General features: G+C 36.5%; 1 protein-coding gene across 1 annotated transcript; it reads left to right on the forward strand.

Moving 5' to 3' along the window:
- Positions 1-5,864: 5,864 nt before the first annotated feature.
- LOC100342775 (E3 ubiquitin-protein ligase RNF181-like) lies at positions 5,865-6,420 on the forward strand. The gene is made up of 2 exons (XM_070069503.1): positions 5,865-6,015; positions 6,197-6,420. The coding sequence occupies exons 1-2, from the start codon at positions 5,865-5,867 to the stop codon at positions 6,418-6,420; spliced, it is 375 nt and encodes a 124-aa protein (XP_069925604.1).
- The last annotated feature ends 8,586 nt before the right edge of the window (positions 6,421-15,006 follow it).

Genomic DNA, 15,006 nt, shown 5'->3' on the forward strand with positions numbered 1-15,006 from the left:
CAGCCATATGGGACACCAGCATGGCTGGCAGGCGGTGGATTTACCCGCTATGCCACAGTGCTGGACCCAATTTTACATTTCATTTTCTTTTAAAATAATTTGGCTCAGTTCAATTTGGGCTTCGGTTCAAAATAAAATATAAATGAATTAGCAAACACAAATTTGATGTTGACAAAAAGAAAAAGCTAATACCAAATCTTTTTCTGGCTCTGACAGGTGACACATTTAAAATAGGAGGCATGTGGGTGGGGCAAGTGTTTGGCCTGTGGTTAAGATAATAGTTAAGACTTTGTATTTGATAGGGAGGTGGTGCTTGCTTTATCTTCTGACTTCAGCTACCAGCCAATGCAAACTTAGTGAAGTAGCAGATGGTTCAAATAGTTGGCTCTCTGCCACTCAAGTGGGTGACTTGGGTTGAAATTCTGACTCCAGCATTCAGCACCCTGCCATTGTGGCAATTAGGGAGTGAACCAGTGTATTAAAACTCTGTCCATCTGCCTATTTATCTCTCTCTTTTTCTTTTCCTGTCTTCAAATAAACAAAAAGTAAATAAAATATAAAGAAAGACTGCTGATTCTACAATGAGGTAGAAAGGACATAGCATAGTATTACATACAAAGCATCATATATAGAGAAGCTTATATTATCTAATGAGAACCTAAACATTCATCCAGATTGTATACATATGTCAAATTATGATTCTGTACTTGATTAATAGGTATACTTATATGTAGATAAAAATAAATATAAATTATAAAAAACATTAAAAGAACCTAAATTCTCAGATTTGCTTCAAACTAATCTTGAACAAGCTAACTATATTATTTTACAGCTTTATTGAAGTATAATTGACAAATATAAATTGTATGTTTGTAATGTAAAAAAGCATGCTGCTCTGATATACATAAATATTGTAAAATAATTACTACAATCAAGCTGATTACAACATCTACCACTTTGCATAGTTAACAACATTTAAGATACATTATTAGTAAATTTCAAGTGTACAATTCAGTGTTATAAACTATTATCACTATGCTGCACATTATATCTCCAGAACATATTCATCCTATATGACTAAAACTTTGTATTTGTGGAGAACTATCTTCCAATTTCTCCAAACCCCTAGCACCCACTATTCTACCATTTTGATCCATTCAATTTTTTTAGATTGCACATTTAAATGGGATAGTGCAGTATTTGTTGTAATGTACCTGACCTGTTTCATTTAGCATAATACCCTCCAGGCTCATCTATGTTAGAGGCTGAATAATTATATCATTGTATAAGTATTCTAGTCTGTATAATATATCTATAAGGATTCTATACATATAAAATATAAGCATATTAAATATATACATATATGGGTTTGTGTGTATAGATAGTGGTTACATTTTCTTCATCCAATAATCCATCAATAGACACTCAAGTAAATTCCATACCGTGGCTTTTCTAAAAAATACTATAAGAAACAAGAGAATGCACATTTATATTCATAAATAAATATGCAGTAGTAGGACTACTAGAATATATCTGTCCCTTTTTATATTTTGAGAAACTCTATACTGTTTTTCATAATAAATATGCCAATTTACAAGCATGCTAACTTCATGCAAGAGTTTCCTTTTGTCTACATCTCCACACTTTTTATCCTTGTCTTTGTGGTGAGTCTAACAGGTATAAGGTGATATCTCATTGTGGTTTTCATATACATTTCCCTCATGGTTAGTGATGCTGAGCATTTTTTGTGTATTTGTTGGATATTTGTCTTCTTTTGAAAAGTTCCTGTACATGCCCATTGCCATTTTTAAATTGGATTATTTGTTTTCTTGTCATTATTATTTTTTTCTTTTTATATTTAGGATTTCAACCCATTATTAAATGTATGTTTCAAAACTATTGTCTCTCATAGATTGCACTCATTTGGTTTATTTTGTGTTTGCTGTACAGAAGCTTTTTAATTTTATATCATCTTATTTTTCTACTTTTGCTTTTATTGCCTATGCTGTTGAAATAATATACAGAAAATCATTGCCCAGAACAATGCCATGTCTTTCCCTTATTTCTTTTCTGAAATTTTGAGTGATTTTTGCAAGTGGTAGAGGTAAGTGTTAATTTCATCTTCTGTACATTGTTATACAGTTTTCCAACACCATTTATTGAAGAAACTATTCATTTTCTATTTTGTTTTTATGATACTCTTATAAAAGATCAGTTTGTAGAATATGTAAAAAATATTTTGAGTCTCTCTCTTCTGTTCCATTAGTATGTGGAAGGGTTGTCATGAGTTGTGCCAGATATGACTCACACATATCTCATAGTTTCTTAATTTGCAATACAAACATGTTCATTTTTCTGCTTTGCTGGATATCTATTGTTTGTTTTCTGAAAATACTCTGTCCTCTAAGTCTATCTGCAATATACCTTAGATGCTTACATATGTACAAAGTTGTAGATACGTTTGCTCTTTGCCACTCGACTTGAGATCTGAGCTCTGTTTTATTTTACCTTAAAATATACCAGGAATCCCAAAATTATATCTTATTAAATTTTCTTACTGGCTGGCACCTCGGCTCTCTAGGCTAATTCTCTGCCTGCGGCGCCGGCACCCTCGGTTCTAGTCTCATTTGGGGCTCCAGGTTCTGTCCCGGTTGCTCCTCTTCCATTCCAGCTCTCTGCTGTGGCCCAGGAGTGCAGTGGAGGATGGCACAGGTCCTTGGGCACTGCAACTGCATGGGAGACCAGGAGGGAGCACCTGGCTCCAGACTTCAGATAGGCACAGCGCGCTGGCCACAATGCGCTGACCATGATGGCCACTTAGGGGGTGAACAAATGGAAAAAGGAAGACCTTTCTCTGTCTCTCTCACTCACTGTCTAACTATGCCTGTCAAAAAAATAAATAAATAAAATACATTTTCTTACTCATACATTTCCTCAAGTAAATGAGCTGGATCAAGTTCTATCATATTCCATCTAGCATACTACTAAAATATTCCTTTTTCTTTTCATTTTCAGTAAAGGTACATATTAACAGATTCATACTCTATAACAGAGAACTTCTTGGTAAGCTACATTGTTCAAGTGCCTCTTCTCCCCACTACCAACACTGTAAGATATCACTAAATACTTAGGTGTTGAGCAATATTAATATTGTTGAGAATGTCAAAAGCCCTGGAAGTGTGGGCATTTGGGGACACATCTTGTGCTAACTGGAGTCTATTCTTTTCTCTCTCTCTCTCTCTCTCTGTTTCTTCCTTCTATTTCTCAAGTAGATATAATAAATATAAATATAAAACCAAATTTTTTTTTTGACAGGCAGGGTGGACAGTGAGAGAGAGACAGAGAGAGAGAAAGGTCTTCCTTTTGCCGTTGGTTCACCCTCCAGTGGCCGCTGAGGCCAGCGCATCGCGCTGATCCAAAGCCAGGAGCCAAGTGCTTCTCCTGGTCTCCCATGGGGTGCAGGGCCCAAGCACTTGGGTCATCCTTCACTGCACTCCCTGGCCACAGCAGAGAGCTGGCCTGGAAGAGGGGCAACCGGGACAGAATCCGGCGCCCCAACCGGGACTAGAACCCGGTGTGCCGGCGCCGCTAGGCGGAGGAGTAGCCTAGTGAGCCACAGCACCAGCCTCAAAAATTTGATATTAAAACAGAAGATAAGCAATGTCCTTAAAAATCTATTAGAGGTCAAATAAAATATTTTACATGTAGTAAAGTAATCTACATGATAATTAAAATATCAACAAAAGTACAGAAATATAATAAAATATTTTAAAGTTTTTGTTGCATAACCATTATCTGTATTACTAAATGAAAATTAAGATTTTCAAGCTTAACCATTAAGGTGAAGTATTAGATTTATTTTGGTTTATTGAATACAGTAGGTGGTATGGCGAAAGCTTAAAAATATCAATGATATTTTACCGTTCTAACACGGCAAAAAGTAAACAAATTATTTGACAAAAAATTGTATCACTCTATAGAAAGGAACATTTAAATTACCATAATTGCCATAAAATTTTGACTATGAGTGTGTCAGTCAAGCAATAGGCAGCTGGAAGGAACTTAATGCAGTGCAGTTGGAAAAAAAATATTTGGAACGGGAACATAAGAATTTAAGGCCAAAATCTTTAACATGAATGATAGCTTTTCAGCATACAGTATATCAAGGAGACAAAAGCTTTCATTGATAAATATTTGAGATTTTGGCAACTGTAACAATTTTCAGTTTTGGTATAGATTTATATAGGTAGAAGGCCATTGTGAAGCCAAATATTGCCCCTGCTATATTACTTGCTCTCTCTCACCCATCTTCTCACACTATTTCACACACACACACACTCCCACACACATGGAGTATGGTAAGTATCACATTTATTGAAAATAAATGACAGGATAACTTTTATTCCCTTTTCTGAATGATTCATGTTCTAAATCTCAAAATCTTATTTTGTAAGTTGTGCTGAAAAAGTTATTACATTGAATATTCAATCAACTAATATCAATGCATTTAAACGAGAGACAGATAGCAGGGACTTGCATACAAATTGAGAGGAAAACGATATTTTCTAGAGAAATATATTATCCTTTTTTTTCTCTGCCCTTGAGTCTGGTAAAGAAGTAACTATATTAAAACTGCTTTTCTCTTCCCTGTCTGAAAATAGATTGCTGAGCAGGGTGGATTATGGAAATGGTTATTCAACATAGCACTGAAAATTTCTAAAGTGGCAATCTTACATATTTTTACAACTCTTTTATTAAGCCTTTTGGGAAATAATTATGTCTGAATATTCCAATGTAGTATATGTATGCATTTGAAAACAGAAAATTTTTCTCCTATGTTTCTTTGAAACATGTTTTCAAAACATTCTATCTCACTGAAGTAATTTTGTTTGTAGTAGTAATCGTTACTAAGACAGGAAATAAAAATAGGTTTTCTGTTACATAAGAAAATATCAACACACACTTTCTAAAAGAAAATCATGTATTTTGTTAAACCTTTCAAAAATATGGATTGGAGTGTTTATGTTCATACTGCATACAAAGGATGCCTGTTTGGGTTTATAAACATTTTTTTCCAGATCTTTAATTATTCTCATCCTATAAACATGGCACTAAAACAATGAAATTTTCATAAAAAGATGAAGTTTTAGGCAATGATTTTTAATTACTAAACAGAGTTTGAAACCAAATGTTGAAAATGTTTTGATAAAAATTTAGTGATCCAATAACAACAGTCTTATAATTTCCCTATGAAATTTTCCAAGAGGCATTAACTTCCCTACTGGGTTACATGGGATATTTTAGCATCATTATGGGAAGGAAAGTGAACCCCAAGGCTCACTTCCCCTTTTCACTCTGCTCAATGCACTCTTGTGGCCAAAAGTCTTTATCACAGGTGGAAGTTGTCATTATAGGAGCAACTGCCATACTAATGGAATAGACAGTACTTCATCACCCATTTGTAGGATGCAATGTTTGAAACAGATAGTTGACTACCAACATTTATTAAGCCTTCCATAGTGGAGCTTCCTGTGAGAAGCAGTGGCCAGTTGTAGACGCCATTTGTTTGCTTCATGTGGTGGGATTATGCCAATGGAACACAAAAGAAAAGTGGCAAAAAGGCTATTAAATACATATGACTTCTTTACTTGATCTTTCTCACCAGATGAATGCATGAGAGTACAATGTCCAAAAGATTAGGGGGGAACATTGAAATAAACTAGACATAGAAAGCACAATATTTTATGAACTTACTTATAGGTAGAATCTTCAAGAAAATGTCAGACAGCAAAACAGTCATAGTGTCCTGTTTTGATGAATTCAACTGCAAGGTGTTGGACCCAGAACAGGAAACCCACACCAACATGTTTTTGGAGCTTGAAAGGTCACTTTTCAATCGGATGGACTTTGAAGACTTGGGGTTGGTAGTAGATTGGGATCACCACCTGCCTCCACCAGCCGCCAAGGCTGTGGTCGAGAACCTCCCCAGGACAGTCATCAGGGGCTCTCAGGCTGGTGAGGCCACTCATTCCTCTTGTTGTCGGGGGCAAGGTGACAGATGCTCCCCCTTCCTCCAGCCGGACTCGGGTCTGGCCGTCAGTGGCCAGGCCAGGGCCAGGGCCAGGGCGCCCTTCAGGAGTGGGAGCTGGGCGGGGGACCTGCGGGCAGCTCTTCTGATCAGCGCTCCCTCCTAAAGAGCTCAAGTGCCCCGTGTGCCTTCTGGAATTTGAGGAGGAAGAGACTGTCATTGAGATGCCTTGCCACCACCTCTTCCACGCCAACTGCATTCTGCCCTGGCTGAGCAGGAAAGTTTCCTGCCCCATGTTCCTCCAGGAGCTGCCCCCTGATGATGACATTAGGAGGAGCAGAGAAGAGATAAGGCTCAAATGCAGCAGCAGCAGCAGCAGCAGCATCGACTAGAGTACCTCCACGGAGCCCTGTACACGTGAGGCGTCTGGGGCTGAGCGCTGGCTGTCAGGCCACAACAGATTCCTCTTCCACCTTCAATCCTCATTAAATGTTTCTTTACCAAAGAAAAAGCAAAAGAGGAGGAAAGAAAAGAAAATGCCAGATATGCTGAGCTAGAGAATAAAATTGTGGTTATCAGAGGTGGAAAGAGAGAAGCAATAGGGAGATGCAGGTAAAACCCGAAAGGAGCAGAAGTATCAAATGAATGTCATGAGATTTACTGTACTACTTGAAGACTACAATGAATAAAAATAATAATTGCATGAGAGATTTTGTTAAATATGTAGATTTTACATTTTAGCAGCTCTTACCACAAAAAACTGCCTAAGATCATAACTATGTTTATCTGTTTCACTATTTTAACATTGTATTACCTATGTGTCTCCCATAACATTATTTTATAAACTTAAATATATACAGTAAATTTTATTTTAAAAATAACAATAAATATATTCCTACATTTTATGACTTTAGGTATACTTAACATGAATTTGTTAAATCTTATATTTGGTTATACCATTTATTAATTTATGTTTTGCTGACAAATCTAATTAAGTAAAATGCCTGCTTTGGTCTTCTATTTGAAATAGAACCCAATTTTTCTACCATTCCCAAACATCAGTTAAAATCCAAATCCAGCATTTTGGCATAGCAGGTTAAATCACCACCTAGCATGCCACTATCATATACTGGCACAAATTTGTGTCCTGGCTTCTCCACTTCCAATCCAAGTCCCTGCTAATGCACCTGGGAAAAGTAGCAGAAGATGGGCCAAGTGCCTGGGACCCCGAACTCACATGAGAGACATGGATGAAGCTCCGGGCTCCTGACTTTGGCCTGGTCTAGCTTGAGACATTTAGGGAATGAACCAGGAAATGGAAAATCTCTTTCTCACATGCACTGTTGCTCTCTCTGTCTCTCTCTCTCTGTTTGTAACTTTGCATTTCCAATAAATAAAATAAATGTCAAAAAATAAAAATATTCCTGGCAAGTTCTAACCTAAAATATAATGTGAAACTTTGTTTAATTTAACATTCTGCCATCTTGGAATTGTACTCTAAGACTTTAGCAAATGTATAGTTTGAAATATGGCTATTGTATTTATTGGGCATCTTACTTGACAGAGAAAAATGAGAATTATTTTATGCTCAGGAAAAGAGAAAAGGTTTATTCACACAGTGAATATAGAACTATATACCTTTGGAAATAGTAGATGGGAAAGGGAAGGACAGTCCTCAGAGTATAAGATAGAATACCTAACAAGAAGCGACAAGCTCTTGGTTTTTTGTTTGTTTGTTTGTTTGTTTGTTTGACAGGCAGAGTTAGTGAGAGAGAGAGGGAGACAGAGAGAAAGGTCTTCCTTTTCCGTTGATTCACCCACAATGATCGCTGTGGCCGGCACACCACGCTGATCCAAAGACAGGAGCCAGGTGCTTCTCCTGGTCTCCCATGCGGGTGCAGGGCCCAAGGACCTGGGCCATCCTCCACTGCACTCCCGGGCCACAGCATAGAGCTTGACTGGAAGAGGAGCAACTGGGACAGAATCCGGCACCCCGAACGGGACTAGAACCCGGGGTGCCGGCGCCGCAGGCAGAGGATTAGCCTATTGAGCCATGGCGCTGGCCCAAGCTCTTGTTTTATCTGTGCAGAAAGTAGAAAGATATCTCACAAATGCAAAGTTATGCAAATATCACATGCAAAATAGATACACAATTCTAAATGGAACATTAGCAAAACAATGCATGATTACATTACAAAAATGTTATTTACGAATGGGACATACTTTATGAACACATAATTTTGTAAATATTAGGAAATGCATTATGAAATTTACCATATTAATTGGTTTGCACAGAAAACTTGTGTTATCTATGTTGTTAATGCTTAAAAAGCCATTGAGAAAACACTATATTAAATAAAACAGATTTTGAGGAATACTTTCCTGAAAGTGATAATTAAATATATATATATTAAACCTATATGGGAAATGTTACAGACTATCTTTTTTTTTAAATTTTTTGACAGGCAGAGTGGACAATGAGAGAGAGAGAGAGAGAGAGAGAAAGGTCTTCCTTTTGTCATTGGTTCACCCTCCAATGGCCGTCGTGGCCGGCGCGCTGCAGCCGGCCCACCGTGCTGATCCGATGGCAGGAGCCAGGTGCTTCTCCTGGTCTCCCATGTGGGTGCAGGGCCCAAGCACTTGGGCCATCCTCCACTGCACTCCTGGGCCACAGCAGAGAGCTGGCCTGGAAGAGGGGCAACCGGGACAGAATCCGGAGCCCCGACCGGGACTAGAACCCGGTGTGCCGGCGCCTCTAGGCGGAGGAGTAGCCTAGTGAGCCGCGGCGCCGGCCCTACAGACAATCTTAATAATATAGAAGTCAATGAGAGCATTTCTGTTACTAAAAACAAGATCAGGCTGCTGCCACTTGAAAACCAGTACTCAAGAGATAAGAGCTGACACAAGGAAATCAGGCTTATTCAGGATGCCGCATGTCTTGGAAGATGACAGGCAAAACTACGCTGAAGATCATCTCAAATTCTCAAGTTAGCAAGATAGCTTTTGAATAGAACAGAAAGGTGGAGGTAAAGGGGAGTCAGGAACAAAGGAACAAAAGCAGTCCTGTTGGCCGCAGGCCAGGTGGTAAGGGACCAAAGTCACAGAAGTTATCAGCCTACAGGCACAAATCCATTCCTCTGGTCAGACTACTGCGATAGGACACATTATTTTGCATTTTCAGCTGGCTTTCTTAAGGCTACTTTCTGAAATTCTCAAGTGAACATTATTTAATCTGTAAGATTAAATGTAAGTCTGAGTAGTGCAAAGTCAGTAGTTGATATTTGTTAAGGAAAATGGAGCTATTTGAGCTACTGCTTCATGCCTACTACTTCATATAGAATTTACATTAACATCAATTTGGAAGTATGAATCAAAGCAATTATGAATGATAAAGCAAGTAAGAAAATGAGAATTATAAGCAAAGAAGAAAAGCATATCTTTGCAAATGATTAAAGAACTTAAGGAAATCTAAAATCTTCAATGATAAAACTCCTATAACAAAAGAATTCTCTAAGTAAGGTACTAAGGCATAAAACCATTGTAATCCTTAACAAAATTTAAAATCTCAAAATAAATCAGAAGATACGTAGAAAAACCAATCCCATTGAAAATAGTAGCTAACATATAAAATATTCTTGGAAAGAGTTATAAACAAATAAGGAAACCCTAAATAAAGAAAATCTTAAAACTCTCCCAGAATATACAAATGTATAATGGGCATTTAGAAAGCCCCCATTTTTGAGCAGAAAGTTTCAATGTCCTAAATATGTCAATTATCCTTAATTTGTTATATGGATTTAATGAGTTTTCAATAAAAGTCCCAATAAGCTTTCTGTAGAATTGGTATATTTGATACTAAAGTTCACAGGAAAGAAATGTAGAGATGAAAAGAATGGAAAAGAAGCATAATAAGAAGTAAATACTGCCTTGGGAATTGAGATATTCTATAAATCATTTTGATACAGTTAAACTGCGTCCTCCAAAAAATAAGCTCATGTCCTAAGCATCAGTGTCTGTGAAGGTGAATTAAGACAAGGTCATAACTAGGGCTGTAATTCAAAGAGATTCAAAAATCTCAAAAAATGATCAGAGGAATCAGAGGAAGGCACACAAAGAAGAGATACAGGAAGAAAGTCATGATGTGACTGAGGACGATGGGAGTGATGCACCTTCAAAGCACGGAAGACCAGTGATTGTCAGCAACCATCAGAAGCTAGAAGAGATGAGGAGAGATCTTCCACAGACCCCCTCAGACAGAAGATTCCACATGGGTCTGCAGCCCTGACAATTATAAAGCAACAAATATCTATTGCTAAAAACTCCCAGTTGATAATAGTAATGGTTTTTCTAAGAAATTAATACACACTTATACTTAAACCCTCTGGCATTAGTTTAGAAACAAAATACTACCATAGAATAGAAAGTCCATAAAGAGTACCAAGGATATATGAGTATGTAGTACATTGTAATGTGGGATCTGAAAATCCCTGGAGCAAAGATTGATTTTAAAAAAAAAAAACTGGATAGCCTATTTGAAAAAATATAAAACAAAATTTTATATAGTCTATTTTATAGAATTAGATCTAAATATAAAATGAAACCATACAAGAACTCAAATAAAACATGAATGAATTTCCCTTAAACTATATGTGAAGGAGCACAGATTTAACCTAGCAGTTTAGGTAACTACTTTCCACATTGGAGTGCCTAAGTATGATACCCAGATCTGGCTGCTGACTCCAACTTCTCATTAATGCAGAAGCAGGCAGACAATAGTGCTGCTTAACTAGTTAGGTTCCTTCCTCCCACATGAGAGACAATGGATTCCATTCTCATCCCATGGCTCTCTCTCTGCATCTCAACCATTTTTTTTAATGTAAGAAATGCTGAACTTACTATACCTCAAAATTCAACTTAAGTATTTTTACTATTATCTGACTGTAAATGTATATTTAATTGTGAGGTAAGAAACATACAATCAGAATTTAAAGACGGTCCACAACTAGACAAAAATTGCTATGTATATTCTAGATGAAGGATAAATAAAAATATTTTTTCTAAAATGGGAATCAAGAGGGCTGCTGTGGCACAGCAAGTTGAGCCACTACTTGCAACACTGTCATCCTCTATTGGAATTACAGTTAGAGTCCCAGCTACTTTGCTTCTGCTCCAACTTCCTACCAATGTGCCTAGAAAGACAGCATAAGATGGCCCGAGGACATGGGCTCTTGTCACCCACCTGAGAGACCAGGATGGAGCCCCTGGTTCCTGGCTTTGAATTGGCTTTGATCTGATTGTTTTTACCATTTGAGGGGTGAACCAGTAAAAGGAAGATATTTTCTCTCTTCCTCTCTTTCTCTCATTCTTTCACTCACCCCCTCCTCTTTGTCACTCTGCCTTTCCAATAAATAGTTCATAAATCTTTACAATGGGAATCAACAAAAAGCAATAGAAAAATAAGAGAAAATTAAAAATAAAATCATAGAATGGCTTTTATATATATTAAAAACTACATCTCAAACATAAGTGAAACAGAAAACTACTGAGAGCATTTTGTTCATCAGCTATATAGTAAAATATTAAAAGCTGGAAAGTCTGAGGTTGGCATTTAACCTAGCAGCTAAGATGGTGTTTAAGAAGCCCACATATGGATTGGATACTGCATTCTAGCTCCTGACTCTAGTGAATGCAAACTATGGTAGGTAGCTGTGACATAACTCAAATTACCCGTTTTAGTCACCCATGTGGGAGACCCCAATTGCCTTCCCTGCTCCAGGATTTGTCCTGGCCCACTCCAAAACATAAAACATAAAACATTGGCATTTGAGAAAATGAACCAATGGATGGAAGCACTTTCTCTCTCTCTCTTCCTCTGTCTAGGTCTTTTTTTTTTATTTATTTAAAGCTTGACTCTGTTAGAAGAGCTGAATGAGAAATAGGTATCTCTTTCTTCTCCTTCCCTCCTTCTCTCTCTCTCTCTTTCTCATTGAAATGTAAAACTATACACTTCCTTTTGGCCAAAATGTAGTAAAGTCAATTAACCATTTGAGTATGGAATCCTACTTTTTGGAATTAACCCTAATAGTACACATCCTAGTATAAAACTTGAAAATAAATACACATGAGCAATATTTCTAAGTGAAAAACTATTTATAATCAAATTTTGGCGTAATAAACTGTAGAGACTACTCAGGAAACCAGTGAAACTATTGGACAGTTGTCCAAAAGAAAATAATAACACTATGCACTGAGGAATAATTACTTTCAGGCTGTATTTAAAATCGAAAAAAAAAAAAAAAAACAAGGGAAAATATGCACAGATACACTCATAGATATATAACACAAAAGGACTTGTTGTAAAATCATACTTAACATAATCTAAGTTCATCCCAATATCAAGCTTTGCAAATCATGTCAAGAATATGAGTAATATACAAGGATATATGTAAACCATGTCAAAGAAAGGGAAAATTAGGACAGCAACTTGTTTTCACATTCATTTGTACTGCTTTAGAAACATTCAGGACCAGAATTTACATATAAGATTTTAAGTGTATAAAGTGATTGCATGAACAAAGGAAGCTCTTCACTTTATTGTGCATTTCTATTTTATATTTCAAGAGATATATGACATGTAACATATTGAAGTGAGCCATGCTCTGTAAATCTATTTATGCTAGATTTGTTTAATATGAGCAATTTAGTCTGACCTCATGAAATGCTATTCAGATAGGAATTTCTTTCTACTACAAAACACAGTGTGCTTTCATGTTGTCACTTATTAATATGTTTAAAATGTGATTTGTCTTTATCACCTAACTATGTATCCTGCCAACATGAGACATCAAATTATACATGTACACAATTAGACCTTTAGACACATGTACCACACACATAAAATTATGTGCATATATTAGTAAGTTTAAGTATTCAAAAATTAAAAGGAAAAATAAATGGGAAATCAATCAATGTGGTTCTTTTTTAAGAGCTGATTGAGAAGCTAAAAAGGTATAGTAAAAGGAATTAAGTTTCTCTGGATATTAACTATCTCTTAGGGTTATATGTGGGCAATCCCAGCAGGTAGCCTGAGCCCAGGCACATTTCTCCCTACATTACCTTCTGCCAGTCAGGTAAACTGCTCCAGGGTGTGGCCCAGGCTCACCTGGAAAGCTACCTTCAAGCTGATTGGAGAGGCATATCAGTGCCAGTGTCAGTTCTGCCCTATAGATAGTGTTCCCCTGTGTTAATTGTGCCCCTTCTCCCTGCCCTTTAAAAAGCATAGGTTGCTGTGAATAAATTCAGACATGTTCACCGAAACTTGTCTCCGGTGCTCCTTGTGGGAAGGACACTGTCGCCGTGCCCTCCCAGACAGTGTGGCTTTGCAGGACAAGCTACAGTTATATTTTTATATACTTTAAAAATTAAAATAATGTGATTTTTGAAATGCTAAAATTACCAACAAAGAAATAGTTAATATATTTGTTTTTGAAATTGATAACATGATCATAAAAAAAGCAAGCCACAATTTTCTGAAAATACACTTTTTACCATATAGACTAAGTTGAGTATACTATAAAGACAAAAATACCTTAAAGAGAACTTAGATATATAAATGGCCAACTACAGTATTAGGATCAAAAAAATACATGGCCAATCTGGAGAAAATTGTTTTGGAAAGATAATTCTCAAAGAATAAGAAAGGGCAAGAAAGAAAGGAAGAAGTGAAAGAATGTGTGTATGCCAAAGTTAAAGAGAGAAGCAAACGAACATGACTGAGGATTGTCAAACATTCAGATGAACTTCCATGAGGACACTACCATTTGATAAATTGTGTATTTTTTAAAAGTAGATTAAATAACATGGAATTTAAAAGGGTTATGTTAAACAAAGAAGTACCACAAAACAAATGACTATGAATCAACAATGAGAAGAAGAAATATACGGATATAAAAAACAACAAGACAAATCTACAAAATATCCTGCTATATGAAAGAAAACAAACACAGAATTATCAAACATTAATGGATTGTTTTTCACCACTATAAATACACACAGAGACTTGAGAAACAGTATAAATACACACATACACACATATACACAAACATAAATGCACACAAAATGGTTTATACACACACACACATATATACATAAACTTTATATATATTTATCCTTATGGAGTACACACAAGTATATAAGTATATATGTATATCATATGAGTATATAGGTGTATGTCAGAGCTGAGCCAGGCTGTAGTTAGAAGTTGAGAACTGAATCTGGGTCTCCCATATGGGCCTCTATCATCACTACTGCTCAGGGTGTGCCTTAGCCAGAGCTGGAATCAAAAGCAGAGCTACAACTTGAATCCAGGCCACCAGTAAAGGAGGTGGACATCTTGACTGCTACCCCAACTGCCCACTCCCTCCATGAACATTCTGAATTATACATATACCTATATATGATGTTGTTAAATGTGGTAGATCTTACCTGGAGGTAAAATTAGCAAATGGAATATAGTCAAATGGATTGAATGCCTCAAAGAATCATACAGATAAGAGAACCCCAATGTTAAAATGAGAATGTACACTTTGAAGTATATATTTGCCTACAAGGACTTACATGAATTTAATTAACAGTCATATACATGGTTATATACAAGGGATATAAATAGATGATTAGAGAAGAATTTCTTGTATAATTTTAACTGATACAAATTCAAAGAAGAATAAAAATGAGCAGCAGGGAAAAAACTTCATTTAATCTAATAAATAATTAATAATTTATAGAGAGCAAAACACATAATCTTGTTCTACACTAAAAACTCACAGAAGAAAATCTCTCACTGCTAATTTACGTGCCTTATAGCTGTGGACTTCGATTTTCCTCCTACTATTGAATATTGCTTCCCTTCTTTTGCTGCAAACCCCTCTTCTAACTGATCTCCCATTATTGCAGTAACTTAGGGCCCAGGTTTTAGTTCT

This window comes from Oryctolagus cuniculus, chromosome 2 (genome assembly GCF_964237555.1).
Source record: "Oryctolagus cuniculus chromosome 2, mOryCun1.1, whole genome shotgun sequence".
NCBI lineage: Eukaryota > Metazoa > Chordata > Mammalia > Lagomorpha > Leporidae > Oryctolagus > Oryctolagus cuniculus.